At 43.2% G+C, this 14118-nt stretch overlaps 1 protein-coding gene across 6 annotated transcripts in view; it reads left to right on the top strand.

Moving 5' to 3' along the window:
- The window catches only part of ATP8A2 (ATPase phospholipid transporting 8A2), a 357046-nt gene that overhangs the window by 327491 nt on the left and 15437 nt on the right, over positions 1-14118 (top strand). For all 6 annotated transcript variants that reach the window (XM_080376382.1, XM_080376381.1, XM_080376380.1 and 3 more), the window contains one exon: positions 13748-13839. In XM_080376382.1, coding sequence (XP_080232508.1) covers positions 13748-13839 — 92 coding nt within the window. The remainder of the gene's footprint in view (positions 1-13747; positions 13840-14118) is intronic.

Genomic DNA, 14118 nt, shown 5'->3' with positions numbered 1-14118 from the left:
GATGCATTTCTTCTGTGTTTATACACTGTCCTGACTTTCTGTAAATTTAATGGACGTGTTGTAATTAATTCATATACTACATGTTTTCGTAGCCTTTCATTTTATTACATTCTCACTGCAAACGCTTTCATCTGCATTCCTCCTCCATACAGCTTCACTTCATTCTCGAAACGCTTGCATGGAGATGATGTAAGGAATCCCTTCTGGCCCTCCTTCCCATTCTCCCTCCCCCCTTCTTTCCATGCATTTGTTTGTTCTCCTTCCTAATTGCTCCCAGATTTTCTGGGTGGTCCATCTGTGAACTAGATAATGGTAGAGTGCCTCTGCCTGCTAGGAGCTGATGTGCTGTGCTTGTGATGTGGCCTCCTGAGTGCTCTTCAGAGTTGTTCTGTCTTTTTATCTCCTTTGTTTGTCTCCTGGCTCTTTCACACCTGCTAGAAATCCTGTGCTTGTCCAAAGGGAAGGGTGAGGGTGGGAAAGAAGCTGAGTGGGAACTTTCTGCAGTCACAGCCTCTCTGGTTCATGTTCTTTATTTTTTAAAGATTTCCTTGAAGCCAGTGGAAACAAGTGCTGAGATGCACGCGCCGCTCTCCCCTCCTGCCCGCAACCCCATTGCTCTTGGGATATTTCTGGCAGTGTGACACTATGCAGGAAGGGAAAGTAACCAGTTTCCTCACTTCTAGCGGGAAGTGGAGAGATGCATTAAAACTGCACAGGTCCATCTGTCACCTCCAAGTAACAGTGTTAGCTCTTGGTTGGAAGCGTTCTTGAAAACATACCCATTAGGTGTTGGTTTGTGCAGGCAGCTGTGGAAGATAAGCTGGCTGTCATCAGGGTCTATTTTCCTGGCCCACATAGCGGACGCTATTTTTGTTCAGTGTTTTTCACAAACAAACAACACAAAATCACACCCAATTACAGATAAGAGAAGGATTTAAGGAGCTATTTTCTTTTATCATTGCCTAGACCTTAAGCAAAAAAATGAGGTGCAAGATCTGAATGTTTAGGATTTATTTGCTAAACAAAAAGCAATTCACAAAGCCCAGAAAGCAGTGAGTGCGTATGTGCTTGCACAACAGGATGCCAACAATTTACTGTGGCTCAGCTGAATTTCTGTAAAATGTGACCAGGGTAGCACTTGGGGAAGGAGCGCTGGGAGATCTGCGTGTGCCGCGTGATACCTAAATACGCACACCCTGTCTCAGAGGGTCTTCACCCTGCCAACTGTTCTTGTTAGACACATTTTTCCAAGCTAATAAAAACACTAGTTCTTATTCTGCTCTTCAGAATCTTAGCCCCTTTGAATGGTCTCTAAAATTGTATTTTCTTGTATCTATCTCAAAAAGCAGGTGCAAATTTTTGCGCAGGGAGCAAACAGCAAGGCAAATGGTAGATCAGGGAGTGTCTAACCTGCACAGGGAAGAGTGTCAGCACCCTAAGCACTACACCTGGGTCCCCAAAACCTTGCAGATAACATTAGTGTAATGTGTGGACGTTATATCAAGTGTATTGTTTTGAGCTGTAAAGGGCCATGTTCTCATTTCTCTCTCTCTCATCTGGACAGCTAAAAACTTACTTTCCTTGGAAGCTGGGATGATCACAGGATCAGATGATTCCAGGAGCAGATTTTGTCAGGGGAAACGAGTATCTGGAAAACCGGCAACTCCAGAAATAGTTTGGGAAGCAGAGGAGAGAGTGTGCAGTAAAGGACTGGTGATGAATCCCATGCTGTGCCTGCCTGCTTGTGGAAGATGAGTGCTGACACTTGCCCTCCCCAGCCTGGCACCCAGCAGTGCTGGGCTGGACTCCAGCCCAGCCGTAATGTGAGGAAGCCTTGGTGCAGGACGGGAGAGAGGCTCCCTGGCACTCTCATGTAACAAAAGGCAGGATTTAACACTAAATTTACATGAATTTGGAGAGGTGAGAGGGGCAGCTCGTGTGCCAAAGCAAACATGGACATGTGGAGACACCTGCCCAGCAGACCTAATCATGTTAACATGTGAGATTTACACAGAGAAAACAAACAGGTATTCTTCAGGTTTGTGTTCAAAAGCGGCATTGAGTTCAGCTGTAGAGATTTTTGTGTCTTTAAGTTTACAACGAAATCTTGGCTCATAGAGGGTCAGATCTTGAAGTCCTCGTTTGCTTTTCACTCCATCTAACCTCTCATTGAAGTCAGCAGGAGTTCAGGTGGAGTGAAGCCTGATTAGGGACCAAAGCAAACTTTACTTTGGAAACCCATGTCACTTCATTGCTCCACTGGCCAACTAACAGAGAGCAAGCAAAGCTGTGCAGCACTCTCCTTGCGACAGTACATTTCCTGTTTCAGAGGGTTTCTCTGTCTTGGAATTGCTAGAGAGGTCCCTTTTGAAAGTAGCTTTTTGGTTGTTTTTCTGTTCTGTTTTTAATCAGTTGGTGGCCAGGATTAGACAACTGTTTGATATTGAGGAACAATGTAGCTTTCATGATTTAAGTACTTTACAAGGAGCTGAAGGGTCCGTCTGGGGTGTTGCAGAGAAGTAGCTGCCAATCACTGAGTACTGGGAAGAATTTCTTTGAATTATTCAGAAATCTGGAATGTCTTGTCTTCAACAAAGGTGAAGGGAAGTGAGTACAGAACTAGCAAGGTATAGTTGCGAGCAAGAAGAAAGCACTGCGGTATGCTTTTGCACAGCATTTTTCAGTATGCCTTTTTACTACTTCTGCTTTCAGGCACCCACTGACGATAGCTAGCCACCTCTTTCTTTGATCTCCACTTCACAAAACAAATACTGTTTTTCAGTGTATCTAAAACAGCAGTTCCCCACAGTCTCTCCGCTGTCTGCCTTCCACAAGGAGACAGGCTGGTGGAGATTCTCTTTCATTTAAGTGCTTCTCACCAAATCTAACTCTGTTGCTTTAGTGAAATGGGCATGACCAGCTCTCACCCTGAGAGCAAGCTGTCTTATTTATCTTAGCCTCGGTTTTATTTGGTGGGTGAGGGCAGATGCCTATCTCATTTCAATAGCTGCGTGACCCGATGGGCGATCAGTGAGCTGACACAGGTGCCCGTGGAGACTTGCCCACTCCACAGGTCCCTGGGGAAGAGCAAGAAGAGAATGTAGGAATCCTGACTCAGGCTTGTGGCTGTGCTCGGCGCTGAGAGCAGCAGAGCTCTTAGCCTCGTGCCGGCAGCAGCAGAAATGATAAAAAAGACTTAACTTTTAACAAACCCATGAATGAGCTGAGGACCTGATCTCATGGTTCCTGAGGAAGAGGCAAGCTTTTTCATTAAGATCAAGAGGAATGAGGCTTGGGCTCATTATATTTCAAAGCACTTTGTCTCTTTATTGATGCATTTCAAATTACGTCTGCTTGAATAGGGAGACCGTGCCGGTACGGCCCCTTCACATCAGCAGGTACAATGAATCTTACTTGAAACAAACTCAGACTTGTGTTTTCAACTGGTTAAATGACATTGGGTGTTTGGAGCCAAATTCTTGTTTCATGAATGTGTTGACTTCAGTGTATTTACTCAGGATACGCATGACTGTGATGTGAACGTGGCCCATCCAGTGCAGCTGAGCGTAAAATGCGGTTGAAAAGGGGAGAGGTGTATTTTGGGTTTTGAGGTTTCAGAGTCTTTTTATCAATTTTTCCAGATGTTCTTGACACCGTTTCTGGGAAGCAAAGGCGAGATTTCTCCACCAGTGTACACAACAAAGTGACTGGCATATTTACGATTTTTTCCTTGCAGCTCTTCTAGTAAAAAGATATTAGACTCCTTTTACTAGCAAAAAGCACATAAAATTATATCAATGGGGTTTTTTTTAATTCTTTGATTCCATATGGTAAACATTCATGTACAGTAGGTGGAAAATGCGTAATTTTGTTTTATTTTACTCTTGTCTCTTTCTCCCTCCCTCCTGTCCTATATCAGTAAGGAATCATGACTTTATTTCCTCATTTTAATATGTACTGTTAATTTCCGGCATTTCTAACCCCTGTGTGTGCGGCAGTTGAAGTTATTAGGTTTGATTCTGCTCCAGGTTGAGCAGTGGGCAGGCTGTAGGGCAGAATTGGGAAGGAGCAGAGGGCAGAGAGGGTTTCAGAAGCCAGCCAGAGGGATGAAGAGGGATTTAAACCATTGCACAGCTTAGTTTAAATCAAAAAACTCTCCAAGTTGGTTTTGGACCCAAGTGCCCAGCTGCTAGGGCAAACCAGTGGGAGCTGACATGCCCTTTCTCTAGTGCAATTGTTTATTTCGCATCGTGAATGTGCTTATCACATAATCTTGAGGGGTATCCAGTGCACAAATAGGGTTAAAACCTGGTGACCTGGAGAAGGATTTAGAGCTGTGATCAAATCTACGAGTAAAGTCAAAGTTGACAGAGGTACAGTATCAGCATAAAGGCCAAAATGAAGCTGTAAATTGAAAGGAAAGATTAGAAAAAAGAGAACATAACAAGACAAGAGTTAAAACTGATTAAGGGGCCAATCTCTCTGATGCCTAATCCTGAGTTACTGGGTTGGGCACTGGGGAACTCCAGGGGGGAGAGAAGAAGAAATCTTCCCTCCAGGCTGCACAGCAGGAGAACTGCTCCATAACAACTATTCCAGCCTAATGGCTTCAGCAGTTGGCCTCCGCTCCTCCACTGGCTAACCCCTCTGGCAGGGAGGCAGGACAGCCTGTGTTCACGCCTCTGATTCGTGGCAAAGAGTTAAGTTACGGGTAGCAAGGACAAGAAAACAGACCTTGTACTACATGTGAAGTATTTAGTGGACAATTACAAACTACTTAAAAGCTTAAAGAAAAGCAATTTGGTTTTCTGCAGATTAACCAAATGTCCTGGGCTTTGCGCTCAGTTGTATCCAGAGGCTTTCAAAGTTCATCAGTTTTCCTCGTTGCCTTGAGCTGTTCTTCAGCTTTTTATTCTCTAAAGAAAAGGAAGGAAAAAACTGATAGGAAAAGTTTAGAGTTTTTGAACACAGCAGTCGTTTTAACTTTAGTTAAAGTATCTAAGTAGGCTTTTTTAAAACCAAAAAGTTCGGATTAAAAAAAAAAAAGCCACCAAAACCAAACACAGACAAATAAACAAAACCCCCACCTTTACATAGAGACCAAGCATGGAAAACTTCAGTTTCCAAGGTGACTACTTCTGAAAAAAATGAGTGAGTAGGCAAAGAATGTTTATAATTGCAACTGTATTGTCACCTTATCTATAGAGGATATGACCAAGCACCCACTAGAGTAAGTGCAAAGTGAGGCACTTAGGGACAAGAAGTAAACAGCACTGATACCAAAAGGAGGATAGCTGAAAAGCAGCAAGCCACACTTAGCCTTTTCTGCTCCTCAGACATTTAAATTGAGTCAATTCCCACATTTCGGAAAGGCTGAAGGCAAAACTGGGCAGCTTCAAAATTTGTGTTTAGTTGGCTTAGGGACAGCTGACAGTGACACTCCCACATACCCCCTGCCCTGGTAATGAAATGCATAAACATGTGCTACATGCTTAATGTTTGCAGTGCTTAGAAATTGAGGACACTCTAAGCAGAGAGAGATCTTGTTATTGTCTTGGGGTTGTTGCTTTTCAGAGAGGTATGCGATGTTTAGTGTCTGCTTTTTTTAGGTATTTTTTTAAAAGGTGCTTGGCAGTACTGTTGCCTTGCGGTGGGCTGACCCTGGCTGGATGCCAGGTGCCCACCAAAATGGCTCTGTCACTCCCCTTCTGTCTCAGAGCCAGCTGGCATTGGCTCTGTTGGACGTAGGGGAAGCTTCTAGCAGCTTCTCACAGAAGCCACCCCTGTAGGCCCCCCCTCCCACCACCAAAATCTTGCCATGCAAACCCAATATATTTCTGTTCAAAGAAGTAGTCTTGGAAGTAAGTTTAGGAATAACAGCCTCAAAAATGTAGGCTAGAACAGCTTGTCCAAGTGATTTTAAGAGGCAAAGGAGGGATCTGTTTGGTCTTTCTACCTTAGGACATCGTTAATGACAAAAGGAAATGTAAATTGTCCAAATGTAAATTGTCCTTGCTTGTCACCAGAAGGAAAAGCTTGGTCCTGCTTTTAGCTGTACAACTTCAAGGATCAACATGAGGAAGAGGATTTTGTGGGCTTCAAGTGGAGAATTTGGTTCTAGAACTCTACGTGCAGTGCGGGTGCTGCACATGGGGGGCTGGCTGAAGCCTGTGGTGTGCCTTGACCCCTGCCCGCTGTTGCAGGGTGGTTCTGTCACTGGCACAAGGTGATGTGCCAACACGGGTAGACGTGCCTGCACCTGACATGCTGGGGTCCTACGTTCAAACCCCTGAGATGTAATGGGGAAGGAAAGCTGTTGCTTTGGTGAAGTAGCATGCCACCAGGCCAAATCACAAGCTGTAACAATAGTGTTGCTCCAGGGCATTGGCAAGGGTCCTGTGTCTGTGGGGGTTTGTTGGTGTGGTTGCAGGGCTGGCTTCAGAGTTTCCTTGACTGTTCCCTACCAGCCGTGGTCGCATGAGCCCATCTCCATCCCCATACCCTGTCTCCTCGGTTGGATCAGCTCAGCTGTTTGTGGGTCGATGCGATAAATGAGCTGAAGGAAGTGGGGTGGGGTGGGAAGCGCTGTCAGGTTCTCCAACCGACTGGCAAAGGTGGGAGCTCCTTTAGCCATCTGTCACCACAAAGGACATTCGAGGAGTCGCTGCTGAAGTTGTGTGGCACTTAACCTTTTCACATCCAGGCAGGATAAACAGCCTGCAGCTGTCAGTGCGCTGCGCTGGGTACTGTGTGTTGCTGGCCCGGAGAGCTTGCCACCACATAGCTGCTTTAAGCACGCTCCAGGCCAGTCTTGCAGGGCCACACATCCAGATACATTTGATGCTTAATGGGCAAGCATTTGGCTGGATAATGTCAAATATAACTCACAAAGAAGGGAAGTTCCTTAAATAATTGCCTCCTATCTAGGGAAAGGGAGTTTCCCTTCTGTTGCTGTGACATGTGGTTGGGAAGCAGCTGAAGGGGAGCTGCTGCATTAACAAGGTCTAGAGATGTTACACCGTGGCAGGGCATAAGGCCTCGAGCTTCCCTGGAAAGCTGGCTATTGCTGAACCCTCAGCAAGGACTTGGTGCTCCCTAAAGCCTGGCTGTCTTGGTGCAGGTGTCACCTCTGATGGGTAGCTTCTTGTGCCTCTCAGCCTGTGAGTGGCACAGGCCATGCTTCTGTCTTCATTTCCCTGTGGTTTGTGCCTGGTGACCCTTTGGTCTTCTAGCCATGGTCTGGATTTTTGTTGACAGCTTGCCGAGTATTTACAGAAGAATGTGAAAGGAGCATGGATTTGGATGCCTCTTTATTTCAGTTGGATCCTGAGTAATTAAAGAGCAGTGTGTGTTGATGCTGACTCTGCAAAGAAAATGCTGATTTTTGTTTTACTGTTTATATGCCTCAGACACTTCTTTGTGAAATGCCCCAGAGATTTCCTTTGATTATACTGTAGCTTCATTATCAGTAGTGCCTGTTTGCCTTTTAAATTAAAAAGACCTCCTACTCTGACCTCATAGTAAAACATTCCTGCAATCCAATGCTAGATAACCAAAAATAACATTTCCCCTTTGTGGATCGGAAGAGAAAAACCAGCAGAAGCCTGTAGCTGCTACTTCTGCTGTTCTGTAGGAGGGTGATTCCTCACTGTTACGTCTCCAAAGTCCAAAGGGAGGATGGGGGTGCATTTGGTCACTCAGCCAGTCAAGCGTTTCTTCCACAGCCCTAGGTTGGTTGGGGTATTTGAGTATTCAGAGTTTTGCTGAACCCCCAACATTAGTGTGAATTGCGTTTGAGATTATTTGCATGCTCTAATTTTTAATTCCTGGTCTGTAAGAACGACGGGTTTACATTTTCCTTACACAGAGTCCATGTTAGTTGTCATCTCTCTGCCCGCTGCATAGCTCTTTAACAACTCCCTTATGTGAATTCAGGTAATGCACTTGAGTCCAAACTAAAAACCAAGTTGAACTGAAGCCTGTGGCTGTGCTGGGGGAGTGGACTCGGCCAACAGGGAGCATCTGAGGAAGAAAAATAGGTCTCCTCCGGCCAGTTACAAAGCCGTGGTCACAGACGCTGCCTGGGTTACAGTACTTGCTCTTTGTCCAGCAGGGCCATGACTGATGCTGTAAGTCTTTAAGCAGCATTATGCTGCATGGAAGGTGACAGGTGGAACTTGTGAATAAACCTCAGGAATACTTGGCGTGTTCTAGCAGCTACAGAGGGATCCACGAGTCCCCTCTGCCAGGTCATGCTTGGGGAGAAGTTGCAGTGCTTGAATCTCTGGTTCTTCTTTCGAAGAAATGTAATGAAGTTTGAGAATCAAGAGACTGAAAGGAAAAACAACAATCTGCTTGTAAACAGTTTGGTGATCAGGATTGTTCAAAGCTGGAGAAGTCTGTTTCAGACCATTTTTTTTGCTCTTCATATTTTATGTTGATGTAATTTTTGGTGACAAACATGTCAACAAAGAAACAGCAAAATTCAGTGTAAGTTACTGTTTGAATGTATGGAAGAAATCCATTATTAGGTGTTTATTCTAAATTTTAAAAAGGGAGAGAAGAGTATCTTCTCCACTCAAAACCTAATCCACAGCTAAAGATGACAGGGACAGAAACTTCCTGGTCTTTTACCTTGTGTTTTAGCCATACTATATATTTTGCAAACATTTTCTTCTCCCCTCCCTCCCTCCCTCTATGCTGTCGCAGCGTGAGAACAACACGTTGCAAGTTGTTTCTTCCAACAGGAGAGGAATGCAGGCCAGCCAGGGCTTCTCAGGCAGCAACATGTTTAACAGAGTGTGTGACAGTAGAAGGAAAGAGGCTGAACAAGGGTTTGTCTGCTGCTCCATTTGAAAATGCATATGGGCAAGGAGGGAAGTTTAGGAGTTAAGGGCAGAATTTCAGCCTATACTTTGGAGAGTTTTTGTTTTAAACTAAGCTGTGCAATGATTTACCTGCTGCTAAATGCTGTGGCAGCCCTGGACAATAGGATGACGGTGACAGTGCACCTGTGGGCAGTAGGGCGTGGGGGTTCATAGCTGTTCAGGTGACAGGAAAAACAGCTGCATGCTTGCTTACCTATGGACGTACATACTGTGCTTGCCCTCTGGGGTTACCCACGGACGCTGGGTATCTTGCAGTGAAGAGCCATGCTTCTGCCACAGGTTCTTCGGATTTTTTAAGGCGGAGGGATAGCAGCTGGGATATGTGCTGTTGTGTTTTATTTGTGTCATCTTTAGCAAGCCTGGTAAGGCTTCACTGGTTACCTCAGTTCTTCCTTCTAGAAACTAGAAAAACAGAAAACCAAATCATTGTATATGTGTGTATCTGACTGAATTCTGCATAATCCAGAAGGGCAGGGAGTTAAACCCAATGGTAACTAAGTGTCTTTGCCCATTTGGAGCGCCAGTGCTCTCTGTCTCCTCTAGTAACTCATAACACACAAACGCATTTCTTAAGAGTTCAGCTCTTGTGAGAGAAGGGGGAGGGGGCTGAATTTTTTTTTTTAACTGGGATATGTGTGTGTTTTCTCAGGGAAGATCCAATTTTAAGAGACACCTGCATCCACTTTAACCTTTCCTTTTTTGTGAGCCCTGCTTTTGCCACCAGCCAATTAGTGGACTCTGGAGGACGTTCTGGGTCAAGCTATACCAAGTACGGCAAATCCTCATTAACGCTAATTAGTGCTCAGTAGATTAATTGGTGGCGAAGCTCATCTTTTTTTAATTACTTGAGCAAATGAGACAGCGGGACCTTGTGGTCAGCTTTGAATTATTCTGTTTGTTTTGATGCACCTCATTTGAATGTGTAAAGCCAGATGCTTGTTGCCTAGATTTAAGGGCTGTTTGTTTTTGTGAAGGATGAGAAGAGGAGAACACAGAAAAATAAAATTAAGGTCTCTGTTGACACCTTAAGAGCAATTCCAATACGAAAATGGAAGAGTCATTTTATTTGTGGAATGGAAAATATTCTTATTAAATAACATGTTGCCTTTAGTTTACCTTTTGTTTTGTCATTCACTTAATGAATTCATGAAATGTTGTTAGCACAGACTTCCAGGCAGACAGAAATCATCTTGACCCTCTGAGGAAGCCATTGCAAAGGTATTTCTGGCCCAAGGTATTTTTCATTATCGATAGTAATGAATCTGGTTTTAGATGACTTGAGTAATAATGACTTGGTAAATTATTTTTGTAGTAACCCTCAGAATTGGGACATTTTAAAATAGTTTTTGTTCTAATCTCTGATTTGTTTTGTTTAGTTCAAAGCGTTTTGCCTGTCCTTTGTCCTTCATATCATTACAGATAGATGGTGTCTCTCCCTCACCCCTTCTGAGGTCACGAACTAACCAACTTAAGCATATTTCACTGTCACTTTCCACGTCACTGATTCCCATAAAGATGTCTGAGTTTGTGATTTCTTCCATTTTAACACTATTTTTGAGGTCCCGAGTATGAACTTAACTATATCCAATACTCAAGAGTACAATCTCATGTTCTCTTATTCTTTTGCTTCAGTGCATCTTAAGATGCCATCCTTATGTCCCGTGGGAGGACTTAAGCACTGGCTCTGAGTGACTGGAAAGCAGAATTAACACTTAAAATCACGGCTAATACTTAGGGTTGATTTACAAGCAATGTTTCTGTGAGGAAGGCTTAACCTGGTGCCTCGGGGTCTGATGTCATCCTTTGTTTTGCATCAAAGTGTGAGGGAGACAGAGAAGTCTTCTCTTTGTTATCTGTTGGTAGCAGACCAAAACTTTGTTGGAAAGCAGGGACTCATTATCAGTGCAAATACTTCAGTTAAGAAACCCACTTAACTTCACTTTCCTTTCAGGGCTTGTATTGGGTGGTCTAATATCTGTTAATAAATCGCTCATCCATTTCAGAAGAGCTGTGTTACATTTACCTCTATGGATTAAGAGCTCATTTTATAGTACTTGACCGGTGGTGACTTGCAGCCGATTTAGTCATCCCTTTCACTTAAACCACAAATGATCTAATTCTTCTGTGAGTTTTTCTTTTTCTGCACAGGTACGATCTAATACAAATTCCCAAATAAGAAAGTCAGGTGTGACTTCAGTTTTGAAATAGCTGATTATAATTAGTGATATCAAAGATAGTCTAGCTTTGGTTTCCTTGGAGCTGCAATGCGTCACTTCTGTTTGGAAGTCCCTTGACAGCACTTTCCTCCACACGTTACATGTAGAAGCCCGAGGAGCTCACCATTATTGACCTGTAGCAGATGCCATCCTGCACTTCTGTTGCAGTGTGGTAGATAGGCAGATGAAGAATTTGGTCCTCGTGCCTTTTGCTGCTGTGGTGCTTGGTTGGCGGCCAGAGTTAAACCATGACAAGCGCTTAATTCCTTTATTAGTGTAAGAATTTTACAGCAGATGTTGCTTAGAACAAATATTTTTTGATCAGATTAAAATTCCTTTTTAAGCTGTCTATCCAAAACCACCCTCCAGTTCTCCTACTGAGATGGGAAAGACTCTACATTTATGTTCTTCACCTGCAGAAGATGAACAAGTCTTCCACTTCTGTCATTCACAGGACAGCGGTAGATTCAGTGTTTCACTGCACTTACTGGTCAGTGGACTTACAAGTTACCTAGCAGTCCTCCGTGGTCCGGGGGAGGTTGCACAGTGCAGCATTGATAGTTTGCACGTGCACTGGCAATGCTTGATTCTGCAGGCTGACAACTTTGTAAGCCTGTTAAAGGTTAGAGAAATGTCATCTCTTGCTTTGTTCCTGCCATCCCCTTACCTGGTGATTCTTTGTAGTACATGCTTTCCGTTATGCTGCCTGTTTTGAGCACTTAGAGATTTCTTTGTGTATGTCCTTGATTTTCTTACAGTCAGCTGGTCTTTGGTTTTTTAACCAGTTGGATCTTTGAAGATTTTTAGAAGCTTCCATGCTGTAACCCTGGTTTTAGTGGAAACCTGTGATCCTTTCTTCTTTTAATGCATGCAAATCTCATGAATCGAGAGCTCTTAGAGGTTGTTTGACGCTCTCACTCCCAATTGGTACCTATAGTTTTGCTTCCAAATCTGTTATCAACTTCTGTTTCATATGGAGGGAATACTCATTCAATGACTGCAGGCAAGGAAAGCAACCTGGTGTATCTGTTGCAGGTGTGATTCTGTGGTGCCCAGGGAAGAAGGGAAAGAGACCAAGTGTCTGAAAATGCTGACGGTTTGTCAAGTTTTTAAGGAGGGATCCATAGGCCATACAGGGTTTTAGTTCTGAGCTTAGAGACCATAGGAAAAAGAGGAAGATTCCTCCCTTTCTTTTGTGGACAGCTCATTATGCACTACACAGAGGACTGAGTCTGGATATTACCCTAATGGACTATTAAGTGTAATACAAGCCTGCATGGCTGGATTACACATTATAGGTATCTCAGAGAGTCTTTGGTTACTTTCTTGTTTGAAGTTGGCAAACTGCTTCAGTGAAAGGGAGTTGTTTGTTTGAAGCTGTTGTAAGCTTGTTGACAGCAGCAGCTGTGCTTGCTGGGATTTCCATTCCATATACCAAATGTATGTGAATTTGTAATCTAATCCAAAAAAGATATCAATGTTGGCATTCAGATGTGTATCCATGTTTGCAGCGTAACCAGTGGAATTACTGCTGGTGAATAAAGATGGGAAGGAACAAACAGACTGTGATAGTGGAAACACAGTGTAGATGTAGTACAAATCGGGTAAAGACACTGCAAGGGGCTGCACTAGCAAACAGATCTGTCCTGTGCCCTGGCTTCATCTCAGTGTTAGGAATGAGGGTGAAATGGTAAAAATCAACCCAATCACAGAGGAACTTTGAACTAAAATAGACTTCACTGTATTTTTCAAAATAATCTGATGTATAAGTTATTTGAGGCTCCAGTGCAGTGAGATTTGGACACCTACATTATTTTTAAACCCCATTGAACTTAGTGGGACTTGTATATGTAATTAAGTGCTTTGAAAGGCCAGGATCTTAGCCATCATTTGTTAATTCTGACCATAAAGTTCTTGATGAAATGAGTTGTGTTTTTAATAAAAATCAGCAGAGAATGTTTGTAATGATTTGTGTACGTATGTTTAATCTATTGTAAGCATACTGTATTTTTCCCCTTAAGGTTGTATTTTCACTTCCTGTAAGTTCAGTAATAATTTTTGAGGCCTTTGACAGGAACTGTGTAAACCAAAGGAGTTTTTAATCAAAACCTGGATAGAAGGTTTTCTTTCCAGTACAGGAGGTGAAAATAAGGGTGTTCTCTAAAAGACAGAATTAACTATGGGTGCCACCTTCAGTTGCTCCCGGCCATTTTGCAGGTGTGATAAAGCCTTTTACCATGTGCTAAGCCACAACGCTTTGCTCCTTCTCTCTAAGGCAGTTTGTGGGTGCCGTGATTCATGTACATAGTACTACAGAGAAATCTCCTTTTTAATGTTCTGTATCACTTGAAATCAGGCTTCTGATATGGTTTGTAGTAATTTCTAGGCATTGGCCATTCAGAAGTCATGAGGTTAATATTAGAGATGGATTAACAAGAAGTAGACTTACACAAAGTGGCCTTAGAAAGGAGGAGTTTCCATTATTAGAGAGTTCTCTTGATAAAGAAAGAGAAAACTTATTCATGCTACAACCATCTTAAATACTAACGAAGTCACAGCTGCCAAGTATTTTAAATACAATTGACTTTTACCTTGAAGTTATCTGGTTACTCACTGTTGGGTTTTTTTTTTTCTCTCCCTCAGCGTGAACGAACGTGATCATTTGTTAAAAAGGCTTGGCAGGAAAACTCCTCCGAGCCTTTTCCGTGCTCATTCTGTCCAGCAAAGTGTATCACGTAAGTAGTGGATCACGTACGCATGTGGGTTTCACAGCAGTCAGTCCCAGATGAGTGAAGCAAAGGGTGATTATTTTTTAATTAAATTGTAGGTAGAGATAATCTAGTGTAGAGGCTGAGCTGCCAAGCAAGACACATAAATTTGGAAGTGGAATTAGTGTATTTGGCCCTAGGCAAGTGGAGCTCAAATGTGGATAATTCCCTAGGATCCAATCAACAGGTCCAAATGACAAAATCCCTATATGCAGTTTCTCTAAATGTAAAATCCTGATAGTCTCA

This window comes from Falco punctatus, assembly GCF_963210335.1.
Source record: "Falco punctatus genome assembly, chromosome: 2".
NCBI classification, from domain to species: domain Eukaryota; kingdom Metazoa; phylum Chordata; class Aves; order Falconiformes; family Falconidae; genus Falco; species Falco punctatus.
Note: the sequence above shows the minus strand (reverse complement) of the source record. Positions and strands in the feature narration are given on the sequence as shown.